The 27785-nt window shown below is 41.4% G+C and overlaps 1 protein-coding gene across 4 annotated transcripts; it reads left to right on the top strand.

The window, feature by feature from the left end:
- The first annotated feature begins 1463 nt into the window (after positions 1-1463).
- Positions 1464-25871, top strand: GOPC (golgi associated PDZ and coiled-coil motif containing). Of its 4 annotated transcripts, none has more exons than XM_075862307.1 (9): positions 1464-2107; positions 12272-12436; positions 13723-13746; positions 19476-19651; positions 21200-21365; positions 21639-21734; positions 23399-23563; positions 25020-25203; positions 25287-25871. In XM_075862307.1, the coding sequence occupies exons 1-9, from the start codon at positions 1853-1855 to the stop codon at positions 25403-25405; spliced, it is 1350 nt and encodes a 449-aa protein (XP_075718422.1). In that variant the 5' UTR covers positions 1464-1852; the 3' UTR covers positions 25406-25871. The 4 variants fall into 4 exon arrangements, with proteins under 4 accessions (XP_075718422.1, XP_075718421.1, XP_075718424.1 ...); XM_075862306.1 differs by having other exon boundaries at positions 1465-2107; positions 21636-21734; XM_075862309.1 differs by lacking the exon at positions 13723-13746 and having other exon boundaries at positions 1466-2107.
- Positions 25872-27785: the final 1914 nt, after the last annotated feature.

The raw sequence follows: 27785 nt of genomic DNA, 5'->3' as shown, positions 1-27785 counted from the left end.
AACCCTGTCGTGTGAATGAGGCCTAATAAAATGTTTTCAATACATTATACGTACCCCAAAATTGTGCAAATAAAAAAATACAACTCGTCCTGCAAAAAACAAGCTCTCACATGGCTACATCTATGAAACTATAAGCAAGGTATGGCTCTTGGAATATGGGGATGAAAAAAATAAAAAACAACATATCGCAGTATCAAAAACACCAAGAATTCCTTCACAAATTTTTGGTCAGATTTTGAACTGCCTGCACGTGTTTTTCCGCAGCGTTTTTCGGCTGCGGCCATAGAAGGTAATGCAAGGACCTTGGGCAAAAAACGCTCCGAAACTAGTGTCGCAGGTTTTTTCTGCCTCCCGTTCATTTCAATGGGAGGTCAGATGCAGAAACTGTGGCAACAAAGGATACGGCACCTTTTTTTTTCCCGCGAGCAGGCAAAGCTGCCTGGGAAAAAAAAGGCGCTGATTCCGATGCTGTTTCCACGTCAATCAGCGCCAAAATAACGCTGTGTGAACTGACAGTAAAAGGCTATGTTCACACTGAGTATTTTGCAGGAGGAATATCTGCCTCAAAATTCCGTTTGGAAGTTTGAGGCAGATTTTCGCTGAGTTTTTTGCGGTGTTTTTCGCCCGCGGGCATAAAACACAGCAAAATACGCTTTCTCTGCCTCCCATTGAAGTCAATGGGAGGTCAGAGGCGGAAACGCCCGAAGATAGGGCATGTCGCTTCTTTTTCCCGCGAGGCAGTTTGAGGCTATGTTCACACTGAGTATTTTAGGGGAGGAATATCTGCCTAAAAATTCCGTTTGGAACTTTGAGGCAGATTTTCCTCTCCCTGCACGCCGATTTTCGCCCGCACCCATTGAGCGCCGCGGGCATAAAACAGCGTGAAATACGCTTTCTCTGCCTCCCATTGAAGTCAATGGGAGGTCAGAGGCGGAAGCGCCCGAAGATAGGGCATGTCGCTTCTTTTTCCCGCGAGGCAGTTTTACTGCTCGCGGGAAAAAGACGCCGACGCCTCCCATTGAAATCAATGGGAGGCATTTTCGGGCCGTTTTTTGCGACGCGGTTTCCGCGTCAAAAAACTCGGCAAAATACCCCGTGTGAACATAGCCTTACTGCTCGCGGGAAAAAGACGCTGACGCCTCCCATTGAAATCAATGGAAGGCATTTTAGGGCCGTTTTTGCCGAGTTTTGCAACGCGGTTTCCGTGTCAAAAAACTCATCAAAATACTCTTGTGTGAACATAGCCAAACTGTCTGCAGTTGGAAGGGGTTAATAGAACTTAGGAAACACTCAACAGATAAATAGCTAGCTGTAACGTGATAAAACAGCAGCTCTTCTGAAAGTGACCCAAGAGACCGTTTGATACTGGAAATACTACCCTTTATTGTATGGGCGTTTCACTGGTCATGTGATCAAGTGACGATTATTCAGGGATCATTTGCTCTGGCTTGAAGCTGTAAGTTGTGGCAGGCAAAACCTGGCGATTACCTACACACGCAGACGATCCGTTTCCGGAAGCAAAAAGATTCCGACAAGCGACTACACACGAAGGCGTGCACAGCACATGAGCTCCATAACGGGGCCGAATATCCTGCCCAGCAGCAACTACATAAAACAGCCGGCTCGCGCCACACCTCCCCGCCTTATGTGGTGACATCAGCCAACCAGGAGCTACAGACGGAGAATGTGACCCGCTCTCAGCTTTTCACTCGTTATCTCCCCTGACGAACCAATCAGAAAGCTCCTGTATGCTTGTGGCTACTTGCGACGAACCAATCTCCCGGCGGGTCACCGTGACGCTCAGTGTCAGTGACGCTCCTGGTCTCCAGTCTATACTATCCGTTGCTCCGTCATGTCGGCGGTTCCGTGTTCGGCCGCCTCGTCCACCGGGCCTGTACCTGGATTGTCAATGTTCCGCTGGCTGGAGGTTTTGGAGAAAGAGTTTGATAAGGCGTTCGTGGACGTTGACCTATTACTGGGCGAGATAGACCCTGACCAGGCCGACATCACTTATGAGGGCAGGCAGAAGATGACCAGTCTGAGCTCCTGCTTTGCTCAGCTGTGCCATAAAGCTCAGACCGTAAGCCAGATCAACCACAAGTTGGAGGTGAGTGTGCGGCAGGGGGAGTGGTCTCACTGCGCTGTGGGAGAGGGGTTGTCATTGACACCACATTGCACTGTGACTTGTAGGATTTCCGATATGTAATGGTACCAGGTTTGTGACTGGCACAGGAAGAAGGCTGACATACCCCACGCTGTAACCCAGTCTCACCCTCCGCTCTGATGAGCTGCGGTTATCTTCCTGGTTGCTATGGGCAACATATTTATTGCTTCTTCAAATGTGATCACTCCCAATGCAGTGAATAAGCATTCCAACGTTTACGTGTTCACTTTTTATTTTATTGTAACCACTTGAGGCAGTATGCCCATCTTCTAATGTTCTGGCATATCACTAAGGCTATGTTCACACCTTCGTCTGTGTGTTCCGCTATTCTGCGCTATTTTCTCCGGTAGTTTCTGCCGGATCTGCGACGTAGGTCCCTACTGGAGCCTCCAATGCAGATGTGAACGAAGCCTAAGCTATGCGATCCTGGGAACGAAAAGGACGGAGGTCCCTTTCGACAATTCTCGTGCACAGCGGAGCTCCCATCCACTCGCTGTGCAGAGAACTGCTCCGTTGAAGGAAATGGGGCTTTGTTTAGGTTCCCTACTCAGCGAGTGTTTGGAAGCGACGCTGCAGTTCTTCGGGCCTGTTCACATCAGCGTTGCCTTTCTGTTCCGGGGTTCCTTCGGAGGTTTCCGTCGGGTGAACCCCCACAACGGACAGTCAAACTGAAACCACAGCTTCCGTTTCAGTCACCATTGATATCAATGGTGACGGAAACATTGCTAATGGTTTCCGTTCGTCACCATTCCGGCAGGTTTCCGCTTTAACTACGGAATCGATAGCGGAGTCAACTGCGCTATTGATTCAGTCGGAAAAACGGAAACCTGCCGGAATGGTGACGGACGGAAACCATTAGCAATGTTTCCGTCACCATTGATATCAATGGTGACTGAAACGGAAGCTGTGGTTTCAGTTTGACTTTCCGTTGCGGGGTTCACCCGACGGAAACCTGGAACGGAAAGCCAACGCTGATGTGAACAGGCCCTTAAAGGGGTTGTCCAGGATCACCAGACAACGGGCCAAGGGGGAAATCCCATCAAATAATAAAAGAAGCATAACGTACCTGTTAAATCCAGCGCCTCTGGTACTCCTTGTCTTTGTTTAATGAGCAGCATCAATGACGTCACATCAACACATGTGTGTCATGTCATGTATGTCGATGTGATGTCATCGCTGCAGCTCCGGTAACAGGCAAGTTATGCTTCTATTATTATTTAAAGGCATATTATCCCTTGGGCAGTATTTGGGTAATCCCAGACAACCCCTCTAAATAATGCTGCAGCAGCTCCTTCATGCTGAAGATCATTGGGGGTCCCAGCAGCTGTGTACCCCTGCTGATTAGAAAGGGATGGCATATTCTAGTGATATGCCATCCTTTTGAATGGTAAAAATAAATAAAAATCCTAAAAGGGTTTGTGGTGTTTAGCATAGCCGTTTTCAAGTCAAATTGATAGAGAGGTGGGGGGGGGGGGGGGGGGGGGGGTCTCTCCAGTTCAGGATCCTTCTCTTTTAATCAGAGTGGAGATCAGTTATAAGGAGCTTCTCTCTCTCTTGAGGACAAGGCACATCCTTGCATTACATGGACAGCCCATTGAGTTCAGTGGGCACTCACTGTGTAATGCTTCATTTCTTCTGCGGTGACACTGCATGGGAATTGTTCACTTGCTGCCATGTTCCTCCATAAATTGCAGCTGTTTTGGGGGTTAGAGCTGCAAGACCCCCTATGATCAACTGATTGTCCACACAGGGACTGTTGACAGAAAAAAAAAGTTATGGCTCTTACAATGAAAGAACCAATAAATCGCCTGGTCATCAACTTAGAAAATGATGCATATCCACAGGGCTTCCTATAAATGTCTGATTGATGTGGGTTCCAGCTCTGGGACCTGCACATATATTGAAAACTGGAGTCATTAAACCCCTGTTTCGCATGGTGTAGTTGCTGCTGCCCGCAGATTCCAGCCGGGGACTAGTGGAGAGAGGGGCGGGCATGCGTGCGTCTCTCTCTATTCCATTCTATTTAATAGGTGTTACCTAAATATGCAAGTACAGCGCTGTGTTTCCGTCAATCCAAAAGACATTGAGCGGAACAGCAAATGCATGCCCGACCACCGCTCCTTTTAAGCTCCTCCTCACCGTGGTGGGTGCAGATAGGTGGCCATTGTCGATTCTGGTGTAACCCTATTAAAGAAAAGCCGTTGGTACGATGTTATGAGTGAACTGATGAAAGTAAGGCATGGTTTCTACAGTTCTAATAGAAATTGGTACTATATGCGCAGAGCTTCTGATGTGCTTGTGCTTTTACGCAGCAGCCAAGTAAGTTTTCATAGTTGCCTAGCAACAGATGCCCCAAGCCTGTAAGTGACACTGCTTGACCTCCTGGAGAACCAGCTGTGTCTGTCAGTGTAGGGTGGAAAGGCGGGTGATAGTGGTGATAAGGAAGATGACTGGAGAATGGATTGTGAGTTGGGTAGAGGGGAGATCAACAAGAGACTCATTGGTCCCGTTTATAAAAAAAAAAAAACATTTTAGCAAAAAATTGTCAATGTTGCCCATGGCAACTAATCATATCGACTTCTTCATATTGAACCATAAAGTATTGGTCTTTATATAATTTCCTAACATCCAAGTAGGGCCGGACGATTAATCAAATTAATTTATTTAATTCGACCTTTCAGTGAAGCATGAGTCTGATCTTGATCAGAAACGTGAAATGGAGATTAGCCCTATCCCTGCACGTGGGGCTTATATCTGGGCGAGGGGGGGGCGGCAGCAGGACAGGCAGCAAGGTGTGGTGGAGACCGCGGAACAGGATACGGGCTGATTATGGACCCGGGGGGAGACCACACAGTACAAATAAGGCTCAGTTCACATCTCGTTTGGCGCACACGTTTGTGGTATGTGACGATGTGTACGTTTTTAAAGTTACAAAAACGTATGCATTTGTAACACACGATTACGTTTTTTTTTGTAGAATGCGTCTTATACGTTTGTGTCCGTTCTTACTTCTAAAAACATATACTTTTTTTTGTTCTTTAGCTAAATTAAACTATAAAGTCAAAATTTCCCATGTATGGTGACAAAAACGTATGTTTTATGTGTGCAAACGTAGGGTTTAAGATTGCATACATCGCCATTGACTTCAATAGCAATAAAAACATATGTGTCGTATACGTTTTGGAAAAGTACTGAAAAGCGTAGTAGACTACGCTTTTCAGGACATGGGAAAAAAAAAGGATAGAACATAAGCACACAATACGTATGCACAAACGACACCATGAGGCCTTATTCACACAAACGTGTATTACGTCCGTGATACGCGCGTGAAAATCGCGCGTCGCGCGGACCTATGTTAGTGAATGGGGCCCGTTCAGACAGTCCGTGATTTTCACACAGCGTATGTCCACTGCGTAAAACTCACTTGTCCTATACTTGGCCGTTTTTCGCGCATCTCGCACCCATTGAAGTCAATGGGTACGTGAAAATCGCGCACGGCACACGGAAGCACTTCCGTGTGACGCGCATGATTCGCGCAAGAGTAGATAAAGAAATGAAGGGAAAAATGAAAGCACTTTGCATGGGAGCACGGACTGAAAATGCGGCCTGCAGTGCCCTCAAAAGCGGGCCGTGATTACGGGCACGGACGTGTGCATGAGGCCTTAAGGCATCCGTTCTGACCACAGTAATCAATGTATGCGCTGTGACAAAACCATTTGCATCAGATCCATCACCATTGAAATCAATGGTGGTGCAAATGGAAACCTATGGTTTCTGTTTGTCTGGATTCTGTTCATGGGTTCCCCTGAAGGAAAAGCTCCAACAGATTTCATGAACGGAGCCCTGACGCAGATGTGAACAAAGCCTAATTGTCTAGTGCCTGGCTAGACACTAAGGGAGCCCGCAGAGACCAGCTGTATACAGTAGACTCTTTCTACTATACTATTCTCACATACCATGTTATTCCTGCCAGAGTGATGCGAGGATATAATGCAAGGTGTGCCGTGCTCCGCCGGCGGTATATGATTATGGCTGACCTATGCACCACAAGAGTCTCTCCTAGCAGCTGGCGCTTACTGTAGTGCTGGGATCTGCGGTAATCTTCTGATCGATGCTGCAGATCCAGTTACTGATCCATAGTGCACACTTATGTGAACGGAGTGTTACAAGCTGTAATAAATAATAGCAGTAACATCAGGTGGGTGGGCTCACCGCTCAAGGAGGGAGCACAGACTCCTAACCCTGATTCCAAAGTGTTCGTATGAGCGCAGAACAATCCTTAGGCAATCCCAACAATTGTACTACTCTCATATCCAGACCAGGAATCAGGGTTAGGAGTCTTTGGGCTGTCCCCTGAGAGGTGCGTCCCCCCCAGGCCGGGTGTTACTGCTATTATTTACTACAGCTTGTAACCGCAGCACACCGCACACTCCTGATACATCTTTTTTTCTCTGGTTTCTTGTGGTACACACTTCATGTGTAGCTTTGAGGTATTTGGAACATTGGATTGAGCTGCCGTGTATCCTGAGATATTTGATTCAAGGGGTATTCCCATTTCAGACATTTATTTCTATAGGATATGCCATAAATGTCTGATAGATGAAGGTCCCAGCTTTAGGACCTGCACCTAACTGGAAAACGGGGTCCCCTCCGCTCAGTGAGGCAGAGGATCAGTGGATATGTGGTAGTGGTTCCGGTAAGACCGTAGCTCAGTGACCCCTATTTTCGAGTTAGGGTTGGGAGCTGCATCTTTTAGACATTTATGGCATTCTTGGATAGGATCGCTATTTGTGGGAGTGTTTCTTAAGGCCAGGATCACACATGCAGTTTTTGGCTGTTTTTTTCTGCCAAAGCCAGAAGTGGATCCAAGAAGGAAGGAAAGGTATAAACAAAAGTTTGAAGCATCTCCTTTTTTTTTTTTTACGTGTCCACTCCTGTGTTTAGCTCAAAAAAACTCATTGGAGCTGTCTCGTTGATACTCACTCGTGGCCCATATATTGCCTTATGCTGGATTCACACATGGAATATTTGATGCAGATTTTTGAGCCAAAGCCAGAAGTGGATCCAGGAGGAAGGAGAAGTACAAGTTTTTCCTTTATATTTTACATTCCTTTTTAAAATCACTTCTGGCTTTGGCTCCAAAATCTCCCTTCAAATGTACACCAAATAGAATGTGTGAATACAGCCTAAAGGGGTTTTCCCATCTCAGGACACTTATAACATATACACAGGATATGCCATAAATGTCTGATAGATCCAGGTCCCACCTATGGGGCCCTCATCTATGTTAAGAATGGGGTTCCCCCGGCCCCGCCCCTGCCTGGTGACGTGGCTGTTGCATCCAGACGGTGAAGGTGGCTGGCATTCCGTAAACAGCCGAGCTCACTGTGCTACGCTTTTTCCGAAACTCACATTCATTTCTATGGGAGTTGTGGAAACAGCGTATCTTGGCTTTTTCTGGAATCCCTCCTGTGGATATTCCAGAATGTCTGTCGTGAGGCAACCCTTTTAACCCCTTCCCGACATTTGACGTATCCATATGCCAAAGTCGGGTAGGGGAAGTATGGAACGGGCTCACGGAGTGAACCCGCTCCATACGAAGCCGGTGTCGGCTGTATGTTACCTACACTTCCGAGTAACTAGCGACATCGCGCTCGAGCGCGATCCCGCTCGTTTAACTCATTAAATGCCGCGGTCAATACCGACCGCAGCATTTAAATCGTTAGAAAGAGGGGGCGACCCACTCTAACGGCTCATCGTGCCCCCTAACATCTAACAATCGCTGGTTGAAGTCCCCTAGGGGGACTAATAAAAAAAGTAAAAATGAGTTAAATAATGTTGTTTTTTTTGTTTTTTTTTTTATGTAAAAAATTAAAAGTTCAAAAAACCCCCCTTTTCCCATTTCCCCCCTAGAGCATAGTAAAATAAACATAATTGGTATCGCCGCGTCCGTAAAAGTCTGAACTATTATAATATATCATTAGTTAACCCGCACGGTGAACGCCGTAAAAAAAAAAATTGTAAACACCAGAATCGCTATTTTTTTGTCACCTCATCTCCCACAAAAAATGAAATAAAAAGTGATCAAAACGTCACGTGTACATGAAAATAGTATTATTAAAAACTACAGCTTACCCCCCCCCCCAAAAATAAGCCCTCGTACCACTTAATCGACGGAAAAATAAAAAACGTTATGGCTCTTGGAATTTGGCGACACAAAATAAATTTTCTTTTTTACACTTAGGTTTTTACTTGTAAAAGTAGTAAAATATAGAAAAAACTATATATATTTAGTATCGCCGTAATCGTATTGACCCACAGAATAAAGTTAACATGTTGTTTTAATTGCACAGTGAATTCCGTAAAAACGACACGCAAAAAACAATGGAATCACTATTTTTCCATTTTCTACCCCACAAATATTTTTTTCCCGTTTCCTAGTACGTTATATGGCACAATAAATGGTGCGACGAAAAACTACAACTCGTCCCGCAAAAATCAAGCCCTCATAGCACTATATAGACGGAAAAATAAAGAAGTTATGCCTTTTGGAAGATGGGGAGGAAAAAACGAAAATGAAAATCTGAAAAAGGGCTGCGGCGGGAAGGGGTTAAGATTTGTCAGGAACTTGATTTTTTTGGAAGAAGCGTTCAAATGTGTTATTATTATTATTTTTATAGAGTTCTTCATCATTGTAAGATTAAAGAAACAACTAGGATTAAAATCCTTTAGTTTCAAAAATGACTTTTATAATGTCAATGCGGTGTAATAGATGTTTGGTGACGGTCTGGCAATGTGCCCAGTCCCGAAGAACAGGTCGATGCCGGCCGTGAGTGGAAAAGTGGCTGCACATGAGTGGTACACACTTTCTACCCCTATGCCTAGAATGGCCCACATGGTAGCCGTATCCACATTCCTTGATGAAACTAAGGCCTCATGCCCACTTCAGTCTTTTCCTTCAGGGTGCTATCCGTTTTTTTTCACTGATGGCACCCTGAACCCATTCATTTCAATGGGCCCATGCACACTTCCGTTATCTTGATGGATCCGTTGTTCCGTTCCGTAAAAAGTAGAGCATGTCCTACTTTGATCAGTGATTCCGTGACCGTGGGGCCCATAGAAGTCAATGGGTCCGTTTTTTACGGATCCGTTGCCCTAGCAATGGCAGGGCGTGCCAAAGTTCATAGACTGGGACATGTGACAAGTTCAAATAAGTTCAATACCTTCCGTTTTTTTTAACGGAAACACGGAAGCACAACGTCCGTTTGAAACGAAAAACCCGGAACGGACACGGAGTACACTGGGAAACCAGACGGATGCCATAAGGGACACACGGATCCGTGAGAAACGGCCGTGAAAATGGTGATGGAAGTGTGCATGAGGCCTTATATTCTGAGCTGCTCCCACTCCCATACATATTATCCGAGAAATACTGTACAGTATGTAGGAAGACTACGTAAGGCTACGTTCACATCTCGTTTTTACTGTACGTCTGACGTGCACGTTTTGACATGAGAAAAGTGTCAAAACATGTACCACAGCGTGTCCATTGGGTTCTATGGTCAGGACGGATGCCCTAATGGTGTAGGTTGTGCTTACATTTTGTTTGCTTCCGTTGTATGCTTTTTTTTTTTTTTTTCTTTTCCATGTCCTGAATAGCACAGTCTACTATGCTTTTCAGTACTTTTCCAGAACGTTTGTGTTTTTATTTGTATTGAACGAGATGTGAACTGAGCCTAAGTAACCTGGGATGGAGACCTGCTCTCCAGAGATGATATTTGATCATATTATTTCCTTATTTAATTTCCTTGTATGCTAAACATAAAAGAATCTATTTATACAATAACTGTACACTCCATGTACACACAGATCTTTCTTTATAAACCAAGCTGCTATTCCGTGTTGTGAAATAATGTACTATAGACTACAGAACATTGGCATTAGGCCCTATTCACACGACAGGGTTTCCCGGATGTGAGGAGGAGGAGGGTATTTTTTTGCTCACTGTAGGAGTGGAGTCCCCAATCCCCGGTCACAGCTTCGGCAACGCTGTGACCGGGGATTCGGGATTCCGCTTCAGAAGTGCCTGATGTCACTGTGTTTGCAATACGGTCTGCAATTACGTACCCGCCCGGTTCTATTGGCCGCGGACACCTTTCCGTACCGCTACGAATAGGTGTCCGTGCCTTAGAACCGTGTAGGGAATTATGGAGCATGTCCTACTTTTTTACTTTTACCCGACAAAATTACAGACCCTATTCTAAGTCAATAGGGTCCGTTGTGCACCGCTAGTATCCCTAGTATGACAGAGCTGGCACCGCTTCATGGGCAGGTGGTATAAAATGAAGCCACAATGCAGATGTGAACAGAGCCTCAGGAGATGGTATAGTGTGGAGATGTGGCCCTTTAGCCCCCACCAGCCTTGCTTGGGTACACTTGGGATTGTATGTCGGGACCATGATTCGTATCTGTGAAAGGTTTGTATGAGTAGAAATGTTCTTTAATAATAATACGCGGACATTTTCTGTTCTTGTGGTCAGTCGTTTCCTTACCTCCTGTTCTCTGCTGGACAGGTTTTTCTTGAAGGTTAATGTTTTACATGGCTCTGTTTGAACACACCTAGCTCTGATCCTGTTCCTTGACGCAAAGTGGCTTTACAAGAAGAACAATACATGCACCGTTTAATGAATGGCTGACATTTTTGTGTGTGTTGTCACTTTTCCAATTTAGAAAACAGTGATCATGTTGTACATGACAAAAATGCGTTTTTTTTAATTTATTTTTTATGCATTTGCCTGTTTATTATAGCTTATTTTATGCCTTTAATCCATGTTACAAATCAAGAAGACGTGTGAATAAACAGTAAATTACAAATTCAATAGATTTATAACTCGCGCACTTCAACTAGACTGGAGCAGATAAAATAAGAGTCCAGTTCATCTAAAAAATACAATAAATGAAGAGTTTACCACTCAAACACTAATGCATAGTAAATTTACCCCTCTGGAAGAGGCGACCTCTCCCTTCCACACCTAATAGGTAATACACGCAGTAAGTGTCACTTCAGTCTAACGGTCAGCAAAGTTTCCGTCACCATTGAGATCAATGGTGATGCAAACGGGAGCTAAGGTTTCTGTTTGCCTTTCCGTTGAGGGGGTTCCCTCAACGGAAAGACAACGCTGATGTGAACAGGCCCTAAAACACGCCAGTATACCGCTTGACCCGGGGTTCCTCCGTTGCAGCTTCTTCTGGGGCACTGAAAATTGTCATTTATTATCGTCTTGACTACTGTAAGTAACTTATTACTGATCGATCTTACCCTCACTAAACTCTCCTCTCCAATCTGCAGCAGCCAGGCTCCTCTTTCTGACCATCTGCTACACCACTGCCTCTACCCTGTGCCAGTCCCTGCGCTGGTTGCCCATTCACTTTAGAATGCAATTGACACGTATTACTCCCACCCACAAAGCTCCCCTCCTTCATCTCTGCCTGCCACCCTATGCCTACTCTTCATTCTGCTAAAAACCTTAACATCCTTCATAATCCGAGCCTCTCACACCCATCTCCAAAAATGTTGCCCATACGCTAGATGGTCTGATGTTTATTTTGTGTGTATGGGCAGGTTTAGTTGCTTTTGCAGTGAGAGGCTCTGTGCACACCAGCATGTATTATGGCTGGATCAACCATGAGTTGTAAAACTGGCATCACAAGTTCAGGTAGTGGTGTGGTAAAAACCGCATGATGACCAGGCTCTGTTCATATCCCATTTTGGCCATGCATCTCATGTATACATTTGTATAGGAAACCGATATAAAGCATGTGTGTGCCCAGCGAAAATGTCATTACTGATGCTTAAATCTATTCTATACACATACATTTTCTAATATACCTCAGGTTTATTTATGTAGAAATACAGAGAAATCTGGAAAAATGTATCTTATTCCCCGCCTATGCGATGGGCAGACTGTATAGCATGCCAGGTATTAGTGGCAATCGGTACACCTATGCATATCGGGGCCGGGCATGCAGAAATCCTACCTCTACTTGTCCTTTGGACTGTTACATGATCAGAAGAGTGACAACTTATTTTTTTTTTTTTTCTAATAGGCCCAGATTGTGGACTTGAAATCCGAACTGACGGAGAGTCAAGCAGAGAAAACCGTGTTGGATAATGAGGTCCATGACCAGCTACTACAGCTCCACGCTGTACAGCTCCAGTTACATGCCAAGACAGGCCAGAATGTGGACTCCGGGGCCATCAAAGCCAAACTGGTAAGTCCAAGCTGTATATGGTCACTGAATGTCGGCATTATACATTATCTATTGTTTTGTTTTGTTTTTCTCAGATGAATTATTAGTTTATGATTTTATCTAATATGAGGACATTAGAAACGAAATACAAAAGTAAACTTTTGGAGAACCTTCTGTTAAATTAACAAATGGCATTTAGAGCAATTCTCTAAAGTATCATAAAATCGCACCCTTTACAGTGACTACTGTACTCCTAGCAGTCTCACATGGTTCATTTCCAGAATATTGTATTCATTGGTTTGATGCAACATGGTGGGAACACAGCCCCTCCTTAACCCCTTGGCGCCATACGACGTACTATTACTGAAATGTTGCCAAGGGGAAGTATGGAGCTCGCTCACGCTTTGAGTTCGCTCTGTACTCTGCGTTTTTTTTCCCCATTTTCAGTCCACAATTTTTTTTCAGCTTCCCAGTTCATTATGCAGTACAGTAAATGGTGCCGTGACACACTACAACTTGTCCCGCAAAAAAACAAGCGCTCATACGTCTATGTCGACAAAGAAATAAAAAAAGTTATGGCTTTTGGAAGGCGGGGAGGAAAAAACGGAAATGAAAAAACTGAAATTGGCAGTGTCTCCAAGGGGTTAAATCACCTTGTAGATGCAGCCAACTTTCGTATTTTTATTTTTTCCTCTCGAGCTTCCAAAAGCCATAATTTATTATTTAATTTTTTTCCTTCGTTCAATATAGCCGTATGAGGGCTTGTGTTTGGCAGGACGAGCTGTAGTTTTTCCCAGCATTATTTAATATACCGTATAATGTACTGAGAATCTGAAAAAAATATCTTTGTTGGGTGAAATGGGCAAAAAAAAGAGATTGTTTTTAAGGCACTGATCGTGAGGTAAAAACTACATGTTAACTTTATTCTACGATTCGATACAAGGATATCAAATTTATATATTTTTGTTTTTTTTGTTGTTTTTTTATGTTTTACCGCTTTTACAAAGATAAAACAATTTATTAAAAAAAATGTGTGTCCACGTTCTGAGAGCAAGGGACTTGAACCGACTGCTATTGACCGCAGCATCTGAGTGGTTAAATGGGCGGAATCGAACAGTCGACACCCGCTCAGTATGGAGTGGGCTTAGTCCCATATTATTTTTTGCGGCCCCTAACCTTTTAGATATTGTTCTTTTTGTGTCTCTCCTTTTATTTGATTGTACCTCAAGTTAAATATTTCTTTTTCGCGTAGTGATGCTCTAACCGTAATGGCTGTTCTAACTAACTGTCTTTCTTCTTGCTCTAAGTCTGTCCCTAGTATGGAGGTACTGGTGAGTATTGCATGATTCTGTCTTTCACTGTGACTTTGTAGAATTGGAAAATCAGTTTTTTTTCACATCGTCATTTCTGTATTTCGAGAAACTGTAAAAACAATGTAAAGGACCCTTTCAGATATAGCCGTGTTGGTGCGGTAAATGCACATAACTTCAGCACTGGAGTAGAGTAGTGACCAGATGGCTTGATCTGTGTGTATGACCCACAGGGTGATTTTATGTGGAGTTGCATATACATCCGGTGTCTCTTGAACCAAGGAGTCTGCATGTACAAGCTGATCTGCCTCCCCGCTCCATCACTCCCAATTGGTTGACAGAACGTTTTAGAATTTATTGTATGTTGTGATGAAACTCGCTGTCTTTTTGTCATAGCCACAAATACAAAGGTGTCTACATGAACTCTGCTACTACGTATACAGGAGCCGGCTTACGCCCTTCTCTTTAGCTGGAAGCTGAATTTTCTATCCTTTCACGTTTTCAGTGCATTACATTTAACCCATAAATTAGGAGTCCTGTAGCAACATTGGTTGTAACCTCTTCAATTATCTTCTCAAAAACTAATGGTGATCACACTGTGGTATTGATTGAAAATGGTGACGGAATGGCAGCTGGTCGTCGGTTGTTTACTAAAACCTAAATGTGTGTTGGCACTGTTTCTTATCCTGTATTTAAAGGGCTATTCCCAACTTCAACATTTATGGAATATCCACGGGACATGCTAGTAATATCTGATCAGAGCTGGGACCTGTATCTATCTCCAGAAGGGGGGGGGGGGGTCACTCGAGCCCCCCCCCACCTGCCTGGTCAGGTTGCCACGGCATCCAGGCAGGGAATGAATGGATCGGAGGCTGCACATGTCCATTCCTTCCTATGGGAGTTACCTGCTATCTCGGCTGGTTCCATAGCTCCTGTAGTAATGAATGGGGGGAGCTGCGACCACCCCTCCATTCATGCTCTGTTGATCCCTGTTCTGGAGATGGGTGCGGGTCACAGAGCTAGGACCTGCATTTACCAGATATTTCTAGCATATCCTGTGGCTATGCCATAAATGTTTATGTTGGGAATTACCCTTCCCAGGCTGGCGTTGTGATTTTATTGTAGAAGTTTGAGCTTTGCCACATAATAACGTTTATGAGTGCGGTGATGTGGTTATATAATAACAGAAGTGAAATGGCGTCTTTCTTTCTCTTCCCACTACACACATTTCTGAGCATGTTTACTGTTCTGTCTTCGCAATGGTACATTCTACTTGTTCCGTACAATTTTACTATTTGACCACATGCATGGCAGGGAGCTTCATAACGTTCCTTTTTTAAATTCATTTGGCAGGTCAACATGGGACAGTTAGTCTAAGTTTTATCTCTGCTATAAAGTGATCCACAGAGGAGACCATTCTCTATTGATCGCCTTATTTAATATCTACTTTAAATGTGTCACTGTGGCAACTGGCCTTCTGTTATATCCTTTGAACAGGCACAATATTCCCTAAGATAGGAAAAGATTGATTTACACTGTGTTATAAGGTAATAAACAACAGCAATAAAAGTTCTACATATAACAGGCATTCAGGCTGCAATGCGTGAAATATTCTTTCAAATATAGCCGACTGATTAGTGTGATTTACTACACTTAAATTGACAACTTACGCTGATCAGATAGATAGATAGATAGATATGAGATAGATAGATATGAGATAGATAGATATGAGATAGATAGATATGAGATAGATATGAGATAGATATGAGATAGATATGAGATAGATATGAGATAGATATGAGATAGATATGAGATAGATAGATATGAGATAGATAGATAGATATGAGATAGATAGATATGAGAGATAGATAGATATGAGATAGATAGTTAGATAGATATGAGAGATAGATAGATAGATATGAGATAGATAGATAGATAGATAGATATGAGAGATAGATAGATAGATAGATAGGTAGATAGATATGAGATAGATAGATAGATATGAGATGGATAGATATGAGATAGATAGATATGAGATAGATAGATATGAGATAGATAGATATGAGATAGATAGATATGAGATAGATAGATATGAGATAGATAGATATGAGAGAGATAGATAGATAGATAGATAGATATGAGAGATAGATAGATATGAGATAGATAGATAGATATGAGATAGATAGATAGATATGAGATAGATAGATAGATATGAGATAGATAGATAGATATGAGATAGATAGATAGATAGATAGGTAGATAGATATGAGATAGATAGATAGATAGATATGAGATAGATAGATAGATAGATATGAGATAGATAGATAGATATGAGAGATAGATAGATAGATAGATAGATAGATAGATATGAGATAGATAGATAGATAGATATGAGATAGATAGATAGATATGAGAGATAGATAGATAGATATGAGATAGATAGATAGATAGATAGATAGATAGATATGAGATAGATAGATAGGTAGATATGAGAGAGATAGATAGATAGATATGAGATAGATAGATAGATAGATAGGTAGATAGATATGAGATAGATAGATATGAGATAGATATGAGATAGATTGATATGAGAGATAGATATGAGAGATCGATATGAGATAGATAGTTAGATAGATAGATAGATAGATAGATATGAGAGATAGATAGATATGAGATAGATAGATAGATATGAGATAGATAGATAGATAGATATGAGATAGATATGAGATAGATAGATATGAGATAGATAGATAGATATGAGATAGATAGATAGATAGATATGAGATAGATAGATAGATAGATAGATATGAGATAAATAGATAGATATGAGATAGATAGATATGAGAGATAGATAGATAGATATGAGATAGATAGATAGATAGATAGATATGAGAGATAGATAGATAGATATGAGATAGATAGTTAGATAGATAGATATGAGAGAGATAGATAGATAGGTAGATATGAGAGAGATAGATAGGTAGATAGATATGAGATAGATAGATATGAGATAGATAGATAGATAGATAGATAGATATGAGATAGATAGTTAGATAGATATGAGATAGATATGAGAGATAGATAGATAGATAGATAGATATGAGATAGATAGATATGAGATAGATAGATAGATAGATATGAGATAGATAGATAGATATGAGATAGATAGATAGATATGAGATAGATAGATAGATAGATAGATAGATATGAGATAAATAGATAGATATGAGATAGATAGATATGAGAGATAGATAGATAGATATGAGATAGATAGATAGATAGATATGAGATAAATAGATAGATATGAGATAGATAGATATGAGAGATAGATAGATAGATATGAGATAGATAGATAGATAGATAGATATGAGAGATAGATAGATAGATATGAGATAGATAGTTAGATAGATAGATATGAGAGAGATAGATAGATAGGTAGATATGAGAGAGATAGATAGGTAGATAGATATGAGATAGATAGATATGAGATAGATAGATAGATAGATAGATATGAGATAGATAGTTAGATAGATATGAGATAGATATGAGATAGATAGATAGATAGATAGATATGAGAGATAGATAGATATGAGATAGATAGTTAGATAGATAGATATGAGAGATAGATAGATATGAGATAGATAGATAGATATGAGATAGATAGATAGATATGAGATAGATAGATAGATATGAGATAGATAGTTAGATAGATAGATATGAGAGATAGATAGATATGAGATAGATAGATAGATATGAGATAGATAGATAGATATGAGATAGATAGATAGATATGAGATAGATAGATAGATATGAGATAGATAGATAGATAGATAGATATGAGATAGATAGATAGATAGATAGATATGAGATAGATAGATAGATAGATAGATATGAGATAAATAGATAGATATGAGATAGATAGATAGATAGATATGAGAGATAGATAGATAGATATGAGATAGATAGATATGAGAGATAGATAGATAGATATGAGAGATAGATATGAGAGATAGATAGATAGATATGAGAGATAGATAGATAGATAGATAGATAGATATGAGATAGATAGATAGATAGGTAGATATGAGAGAGATAGATAGATAGGTAGATATGAGAGAGATAGATAGATAGATAGATAGATATGAGATAGATAGATAGATAGATAGATAGATAGATATGAGAGATAGATAGATAGATATGAGATAGATAGATATGAGAGATAGATAGATAGATATGAGAGATAGATAGATAGATAGATAGATATGAGATAGATAGATAGATAGGTAGATATGAGAGAGATAGATAGATAGGTAGATATGAGAGAGATAGATAGATAGATAGATATGAGATAGATAGGTAGATAGATATGAGATAGATAGATATGAGATAGATAGATAGATAGATATGAGATAGATAGTTAGATAGATATGAGATAGATAGATAGATAGATAGATATGAGATAGATAGATAGATAGATAGATAGATATGAGAGATAGATAGATAGATATGAGATAGATAGTTAGATAGATATGAGATAGATAGATATGAGATAGATAGATAGATAGATATGAGATAGATAGTTAGATAGATATGAGATAGATAGATAGATAGATAGATATGAGATAGATAGATAGATAGATAGATAGATATGAGATAGATAGATAGATATGAGATAAATAGATAGATATGAGATAGATAGATAGATAGATATGAGAGATAGATAGATAGATATGAGATAGATAGATATGAGAGATAGATAGATAGATATGAGAGATAGATAGATAGATAGATAGATATGAGATAGATAGATAGATAGGTAGATATGAGAGAGATAGATAGATAGGTAGATATGAGAGAGATAGATAGATAGATAGATATGAGATAGATAGATAGATAGGTAGATAGATATGAGATAGATAGATATGAGATAGATAGATAGATAGATAGATATGAGATAGATAGTTAGATAGATATGAGATAGATAGATAGGTCTATCAACTTCGTAAATTAACTTCAGGTCCTATTACACGGCCTAGGGCCGATCAACGAGACAGCTTGGTTATGAATGGTGACAACCGATCGTTACTACAATCGTTCGTCCCCATACATTTTCATCATGTCCACAGTACATCTCCCTGTTTACACGTGGAGATGTGCTCTCGCAACGATAATATTTATTGCTGCATAAACTATCAGATCAGCCGATGAACGAGCGTTCATATGCACACTCGTTTGCCCGACCATTGGCCCGTGTTAAAGGGCCTTTATTGTTTAAAATTTTGTTTTTATCCATGCAAATTCTGTGTTAAGTTACTGCCACTAAGTGTCTCCCTTCCTGTAATCTGCAGTCCACTTTTGCTTGATCTGTTGTCAAGCAAAATGGTATAAGAGAGGGAGAGACCCAGAAATGTTGCCCATAAAAGGCTATGGAGGGGGGAGCGGGGCAGGGAGCAGAGTGAGTGAGATAGACTTCTATGGGCATAAACCTGACATGTTTGATTCGGAGGACCACCACATGTAAAACGTACTCCTTTATGGTATACTACAGAAGTTACAAGCAGAATAAATGGGGTCTATAAGTCCAACACATTATCTGGGTAATAACAAATAGTTTTTTGAACCCGGGTCTTAAAATCTACTATCTTGCACATTATTTTGTTTCCTTTTTCTACGTCGGTGTGCCTCTTGTGAGCAGTATGTTCAAAAACGTTGTACTTAATCACTTTCCCTGTTCACTGTTGTTGATGCAGGAAAAGGAATTGGAGGCGAACAAGAAGGAAAAGGTGAAGGAAGCGCAGTTGGAGGCTGAAGTGAAGCTGCTTCGTAAAGAAAATGAGGCTCTCCGTAGACACATTGCTGTTCTCCAGGCAGAAGTATATGGAGCAAGGCTGGCTGCTAAATATTTAGATAAAGAACTGGCTGGAAGGTAAGAGCGGATATGGATTAATATGATAAAACGACAATACATTGTAATAAAATTGTCTACTTATTGTTGCCTTGACGCTAGATCTACAACTTTCCTATGCTGATGAGGTCAAAAGTGTCTGGAATGGGTCTCTCTGCTGCTGGCTGAGCTATCAAGTCTAGTCTTTTACCATGTTCTCAGATTAGATTAATAAAAGGGGTTCCATGTGCTTTAGGCCGGATTCAGACGAACGTGAGTTTTGCGTGCGTGGCAGCAGTGTGACAGCTCCGTGTGTCATGTTCATATGGATGTGCGGCTGCGTGCTTTTCACGCAGCCGCCATCTTTATGACACTCCGTTTGGATGTTTGTAAACAGAAAAGCACGTGGTGCTTTTCTTATTACATTCATTCTTTTACTGTTGTTGCGCGAATAACGCGCGTCCCACGGAAGGGCTTCCGTGGGGTGCGCGTGATTTTCACGCACCCATTGACTTCAATGGGTGCGTGATGCGCGGAAAACGCCAAAATATAGAGCATGTCGTGAGTTTTACGCAGCGGACTCACGCTGCGCAAAACTCACGGACTGTCTGCACTGCCCGATAGACTTGTATAGGTCCGTGCAAGCCGCGTGAAAACCACGCGGGCTGCACGAACGCAAATCACGTTCGTGTGAATCCCCCCTTATTGTCAAAGGCATTCCTCATTGCAGCTTCATGCATACATTGATGCTTCCAATGGGATATGTCTGGGTTTCTGTTTTGTTTTTGGGGGTTTTTCTCCCGGAGACTACACTATTCTGCCTGCCAAAAGCAAGGGAAACTTGGCGCCTAACTGTTATCAACGGAAATATAGCATAGAGATCAACAATGCTTAACATTTTTATTTAAAAAAAATGGCGGAACAGAAGAAGGTAGAGACAGACTCCGTTTTGAACATTGCCCTACAATTGCATTGACGAAGGCCTCATGCACACGACCGTACTTATGTACACGGCCGTGATTTTCGGGTCGGCCGGCAGCGGAGTGTCACCCGCGAGCCGCCCGCAAATCGCAGGCCGTGCACATGGCCGCGGCCATTATTTGCTATGAGCCGCAGAACACGGCCGTTATAAGACATGTCCTTTCTGTGGTCCGGGCTCCTGGGCCATGCACAGACAGTGGAAACCACGGTCGTGTGCATGGCCCTATAGGAATGAATAAGGCCGAAATTCTTCCGTGGATTTTCAGGGGAAATGCAGCCGCAAAAGCACATTCGTGTGCATGGGGCCTAACACATAAATGTAAATGAACACTGGCCCCCTCCTTTAGCCACGATCCCGGACACTAGCACTCGCAAATAGTTTTCCTGATTTATATTCATATTTGAGTTTTTCCACTATTAGATAGTTACATGGTGAAAGTTGAATACCTCTTTAATGTACATCATGGCTACCAGTTATGTAGAATACAAACCTCATCAGAAGTCCTAATTTTTCTGTAAATTGTATTCTATTGTTTAATATGAGGAGATCCCGTTCTAGATCCATACAAATACATGATCTTACTGACCTTTTCATTTATATCTCTGTAGGGTGCAGCAGATACAGCTGCTTGGTCGTGATATGAAGGGTCCAGCTCACGACAAACTATGGAATCAGCTTGAGGCGGAAATTCACCTACATAGACATAAAACCGTTATCAGAGCCTGCAGAGGGCGAAATGACTTAAAGCGACCCTTGCCGTCTCCTCCAGGGCATGTAAGTTCCCATTCCTTAGGCATTCAATATGTTTTACTCAGATTACAATCGCATATTCTGGTCTCAGGTTTCCATATATCTACTTTGTGCCTCAACGGAACAATACTGGCAGTTTGCAAAGGGGCATTCTGGCGTGGCAGTCCAGACCCGCACACGGCTTTACCACACATTGCTGTGCTTTTGCAGCTTTGTGCTTCTAATGTGTTGTGTTTTCTAATGACAAATGCTAGAAGTTTTGTGTGAGATTATAAATATGACCTTTTGCACCAGCAGGATCCAGACTGCCTAAAGAAAAGTCAAGGAGTTGGTCCAATCAGAAAAGTTATTTTGGTGAAAGAAGACCATGAGGGACTTGGCATATCAATCACGGTGAGTTGGGATTGTCTCGCCGCCTGTGCTTGTGATCAGGGGATTCTACGATTTTCTGTGTACACGGATTAGATCATTCCAATGTTATGAAGTGCGGCAATGACTGTGCATGTATTTCCACCTGTGCGGTGTAGACTGCTACGTATCTGGATGACACGGACTTCCAGTGCTAAAAGCGGTCATTTTCATGGCGAAGCAAACAGGAAATTGGTGAACATTTGTATAAAAACGGATTCTTCAGATTTGTACATGACTATGCTGCGTGGTATTAGCGTCGGAGTCTGACTCCACCTGCCATGGATTTTAGTAAGAAAGTGCAGATCTTTCATACTTTGACATTGCACTGAGAATGTGTTCTACTCAAACTGGCAGCAACACCAGGCAATAGGGACTGTTCACTCTACACCAATTTATATGGTTTCTAAATTAACCCCTTAATGACCAGGCCATTTTGCGCATTAACGACCAAGGATTATTTTTTGTTTTTTCACGGTCGCATTCCAAGAGTCGTAACTTTTTTTTTTTTTTTATTCCGCCGACATAGCCGTATAAGGGCTTGTTTTTTGCGGGACGAGTTGTATTTTGTAATTGCACCATCTTTAGATGCTCATAATATATCGATTTACATTTTTATTAACTTTATTTTAGGAGAGAATTGAAAATAAGCAGCTATTCCAGCATTGATTTTCACGTTATAAATTTACGCCGTTTACTATGCAGCGTAAATAACATGTTAACTTTATTCTATGGGTCGGCACGATTATGGGGATACCAAATATGTAAAGGTTTTATATGTTTTCCTGCGTTTGCACAATAAAAACCCTTTTCGAAAAAATGACTTGTTTTTGCATCGCCGCATTCCAAGAGCCGTAACTTTTTTCTTTTTCCGTCAATGTGGCCGTACGTGGGCTTGATTTTTACAGGCCTAGTTGTAGTCTTCAGTAGTACTATTTTGCGGTACATAGGACTTATAGATGAACTTTTATAAAAAAAAAATATGGGGGGGAAGGGAGAAAAAATAATTTTGCCCTTTTTTCGGACGCCGTTCATCCGGCGGTTTAATTAATGTGTTGATTTTATTGTTCAAGTCGTTACGATCGCGGGGATACCATATATGTGCATGTGTGATTTGATTTGACACTTTTACTAAATAAAACCACTTTTTGGGCAAAAAAGTAGTTCTATTTTATTTTGACTGTAATTTATTTTATTTTTTTCCACAAACTTTATTTAACTGCTTTTACATTTTATTTTTTTGTCCCACCAGGGGACTTCACCATGCGATCTGCTGATCGCATATATAATGCTTTGGTATACTTAGTATATCAAAGCATTATTGCCTGTCAGTGTAAAACTGACAGGCAACCTATTAGACCATAAGGATAGCCCATCCGTGTACCTGTAAATTATTTCCCATTCATTTCCTAATGCAGCAATGGCCAATGATGAGCCCACCTTACACCTATGGGACACCGTGCTGTACGTCTCTCATTGTAGATTGTGCTGAATGGTGTCTGTCATATGTTCAGGGTGGACGGTGCTGACTGTGTTTATCTTCTATCTGTTAGTCAGTCTGGACATTGCAAGTACAGAAATTTGCCTCGCTTCCTAGTTACATTTAAATGATACCTTCTTTTTCTATAATTATCTCTTTGTTTCTACAGGGAGGAAAGGAGCATGGTGTTCCTATTTTAATATCAGAAATTCATCCAGCTCAACCTGCTGATCGCTGCAGAGGTCTTCATGTTGGCGATGCCATTTTGGCAGTTAATGGCATAAATTTAAGGGATGCCAAACACAAAGAAGCAGTCACCATTCTTTCTCAGCAGGTAATGTGTGTGTTTTAGTTTTGTTTTTTATATTGTGCACTTGGTAGATAGGAGAATTGTGTTGTGTTTTGTCTGCATTTTGCTGTTTCACAGATGTTATTGGAAGAATACATAGGCAGCATTGGTGCTACCCCTATATAAGCAGGACAAGCTCCCTGCTGATGCCGGTTGTTTTGCTGATTATCTTATTTTCTCTAGGAAAGGGCAGTATATGCCTTCTCACCGTTCTCTTGTATGGTCCCATATAAAACACTAATGATCTTATTCTGGTCTGAACAATTCTCAGCCAGGTCTAGGAGCCAGCTGTAAAAATTATGAACCAGGTTCACCGAACCTGGTTGAGGAGTGATTAAACATTCAGCAAATTGACTACAAGTGGGGATGTGTGAGTCTGGTTTATCACCCCCCCTTTCCCCAGTTGTCAGAATATAGCTTGTATCCCAAGATTGTGTCGTCCCCCCCCCTATCCACTCTCCCCTGCAACAGACCAGGCCCTTCGCAGTAGTCATAGCAACCTCCCAAAACTTTGCCTGTAGTTACAACAGCCCCCCTTTGAAGGCAACTATGATAAATAAATATGATATATTATCCACTTAATGTAGGATTTTAAGGCCTCATGCAAACGACCGTAGCCGTGTGCACGGCCGTGATTTCCGGGTCAGCGGACTGTCAGCGGACTGTCAGCCGCAGGCCGCCCGAAAATCGCAGGACATGCACATGGTTGCGGCCATTATTTTCAATGAGCCCGGACCGCAGAACCGGGCTGTAATAAGACATGCCCGTTCTTTCTGCGGTCCGGGCTCCCGGGCAGTGCACGAACCGCAAAAACTACGGTCGTGTGCACGGCCCCATAGAAAAGAATGGGGCCGCAATTCTCCCGTGGATTTTCGGGGGAATTGCGGCTGCAAAAACACGGTCGTGTGCATGAGGCCTAATACTAGTAGATGGGAAAAAGTCATGCAAGTAAACAAGATGGGACTTTTTATTTATTATAGTTAAAAAAAAAAAGAAAAAAAAAAAGCCTGGCCTGTTTAAAAACTGTTTGCGTTTAAAAAATAAATAAATAAATAATGCATTAGTAATGCCATCCATTGTGGTGTTGACGGTTTCACAGTCCATCATTATTGTGTGTAGTCACAGATGCAGTTTGCAGCATCCCAAAAAAAATAGTCCCAATATATATATATATATATATATATATATATTGGGGTGCACGTGAAAGGATGAGTGCCATCTAACTGAACACCGAAATACGAGATAGATGATTCTGAAGATTTATTCTATATATATATATATATATATATATATAATGTAATGTGTGTGTGTGTGTGTGTGTGTGTGTATATATATATATATATATATATATATTCTGGTTTTTTTTTATTGCCACTGTGCTAGTCATTTGCAGTTGCATGACCCTAATCTGCTTTGCCTCACCTTCCTGCTTGTCTTCCAGAGAGGAGAAATTGAGTTTGAAGTCGTTTATGTTGCTCCAGAGATAGATTCAGATGATGAGAATGTGGAGTATGAAGACGAGACTGGACATCGCTACCGCTTGTATCTTGATGAGTTGGAGGAAGGTGGCACTAGCCCAAGGGCATCCAATAAAGATGGGAGTGGTGATGCTAAACCATTACGAGGTGAGTCTGATTGCCCGAGGGAGGATCTCAAGGGATGCGTAAGGTTATACGTTTTTTCTTACTATCTCTCATTTCCCTCCTAGTGTTTGACCAAAAGCATCACATTGATGTACATGAAAACGGAGAACTGGAGTCCACGAGTGAATCTCTTGCCGGGGACACGGCTTCCAAGTTGGCATACTCTTCTGAATCCCTTTCATAGGAGCAGCCTCCTGTTTCTTTAGAGGAAGAGACCAAAACTCACTCTAGTGGATGAGATACTACAGTCTCGAGAGGTTGGATAGCTCTGCCTCCAATGCGGTTTCCTCAGGGGTTGTCTGAGCAAATATACATGTGCAAAAACCTGTCATTTATCCACTAGGAGTCATAGTCGTTGACATTTGCATGTTTGTTTCTTTTATTTTCTACTTTTTGTAAGCACCAAAGCATGTCTTTCAATTGTAACATGTAAAGACCTTTTTTGCAATTGCTTTACATGTCTGCCATTGGTGAAACTGGACTATGGAAGTGTTTACAAGGCAGATCTGGAAGGGAGCTAGACAAGACTGATAGAGGAAGTGGCAGAAGGGCATCATTTTATCCTAAATGTTGGTTTAAGTAGACCTCGAAGTGCCAACCTGGCCAGCACAATCATACAACAAGTAAGGGTGAGCTTGTTCTTTGTCATGCAGTGTGTATATATATATATATATATAGTTCAAATGGATGCAAAAAACACAGCACTCAATGCAGACTGGAAATCAGGCCATGTGCACGTTACCATAGTAAGGATGAATCAACTCCTTGGAATAAAATAGTAGAAATAAAGAGCGAGTAACGGCACCAGGACTTCAGTGTTGGGGAGATGTTGGTTTATTCACCACCAGGTGGAAAGAATGAGCGACGTTTCGGTTCACACCTGAACCTTTCTCAAGCTAATTACAACAGTGCATAGTGCCACATATAAATAGGGATGCAAAGTATATACAATCAACAGTGCAATTACATATATACCTGGTGGTGAATAAACCAACATCTCCCCAACACTGAAGTCCTGGTGCCGTTACTCGCTCTTTATTTCTACTATATATATATATATATATATATACTGCCTTCTGCAGTCATTTTTTGTATTTAACTATTTTCTAAAGAGATTGTTAACCTGCCCGTGTATGTATTTTTTATTTATCCAGAATATAGAGCGCTATGAATATACAGAGTACTTATTACCTTGTTCCCTCTGAGAACCTCAGACCTCTTGTAGGTGAGAAGGTTTAGCTACAGTGTTTGGGTTCCTCGTGTCCATTTGCCCAAAAAGATAATTGACTAGTTTTAGGGTCCTCTTACACGGTTCAACGTGGGCCGTGTAAACTAGGCACAAGGAGCTAGTATGGGGACGAGAACTCGTTACTATGATCGCTCGTCCCCATACATTTCCATCATGTCGGCAGCACATCTCCCTGCTCACACAGAGTGCTGCCGACAACGATTATATTTCTTGCTACATAAACGATCCGATCAGTCAATGGACGAGCTGATCATTGCATGTTTACATATGAACACTCGTTTGCCCAATTATTGGCCCGTGTAAAAGGGCCTTAAGCTTTGAACACATAGTGTTACGGCGGTTCAATTAACCACAACATTAATGAGGCTGGATTTCATATGCGTGTAAGGGTGGGGAGAAAGGTGAAGTTTGCAACATTCGAGCTATGTCTTCCTACCTCTATGAAATCCGTTCCCCTTTATCTTAGAAGACTGAGTTTAAAACGCGTCGTGTGAACCCGGCCTAACAATGAAGTAGATAATATGGCTCTGCCACAACTTATGGAGCAGTGAACATAAACCAGAACTTACCAGTCGCTGTTCATATATAGAATGGATGCGAAACAATTCCCTTACCCCCCCCCTCCCATGTTATCCCTATTTTTCCAGCTGCACTAAAGGAGTAATGAGAGAGCCTTGGGAAGTGTATATAGTAGTTAAATTGCTATTTATAAAAATATTTAGTCTCTCCTGTTTGTGACCTGATCTTTTCGGTGTCACTTAATCTAGGTTATGTATATGTTTAAGGCTTTTTATACTGTATTTTTTAGGTTCCGTTTTTTTGGTTTATACTATATTGACATATCTCTGTACCTCTCCCTTCATAGCCAATACAGTACTCATCTGACCACATACTGCATATATCAATATATTCATTGGCATTTTTATCAAGGCACATTTGCTTTAATAGTTCGTAGTAGGGACGTTTCCAGGATGTCTGTCCTCTTACGTTGGTTATGCGTGTGCATTGTATACTTCATATTTTCCATGCCAAACCCTTGCAAATGGATTTAATCCTGATACATATCCATGTCATAGCGGTATGTTTTGTACTGTCTTCTCCTTGGGACTACAGTGACTAGAGGTTCCACCAAATGAAATAAATGCACTAAATCTGTGTTGTGTTATTCTTTACAATCCTAAATAAATGAGTGACATCTAATGGAAATGGATCATTTTAGACTCTGTTCACACTGCTCTCGGGCTCTTTCAGCATATATATTGTGAAGTGCTTCCAATGTATATGATGATGTGCCATAAGTGCTTTGGGCCTGTAT

This window comes from Rhinoderma darwinii, chromosome 4, assembly GCF_050947455.1.
Source record: "Rhinoderma darwinii isolate aRhiDar2 chromosome 4, aRhiDar2.hap1, whole genome shotgun sequence".
In the NCBI taxonomy this organism is placed as follows: Eukaryota; Metazoa; Chordata; class Amphibia; order Anura; family Rhinodermatidae; genus Rhinoderma; species Rhinoderma darwinii.
Note: the sequence above shows the minus strand (reverse complement) of the source record. Positions and strands in the feature narration are given on the sequence as shown.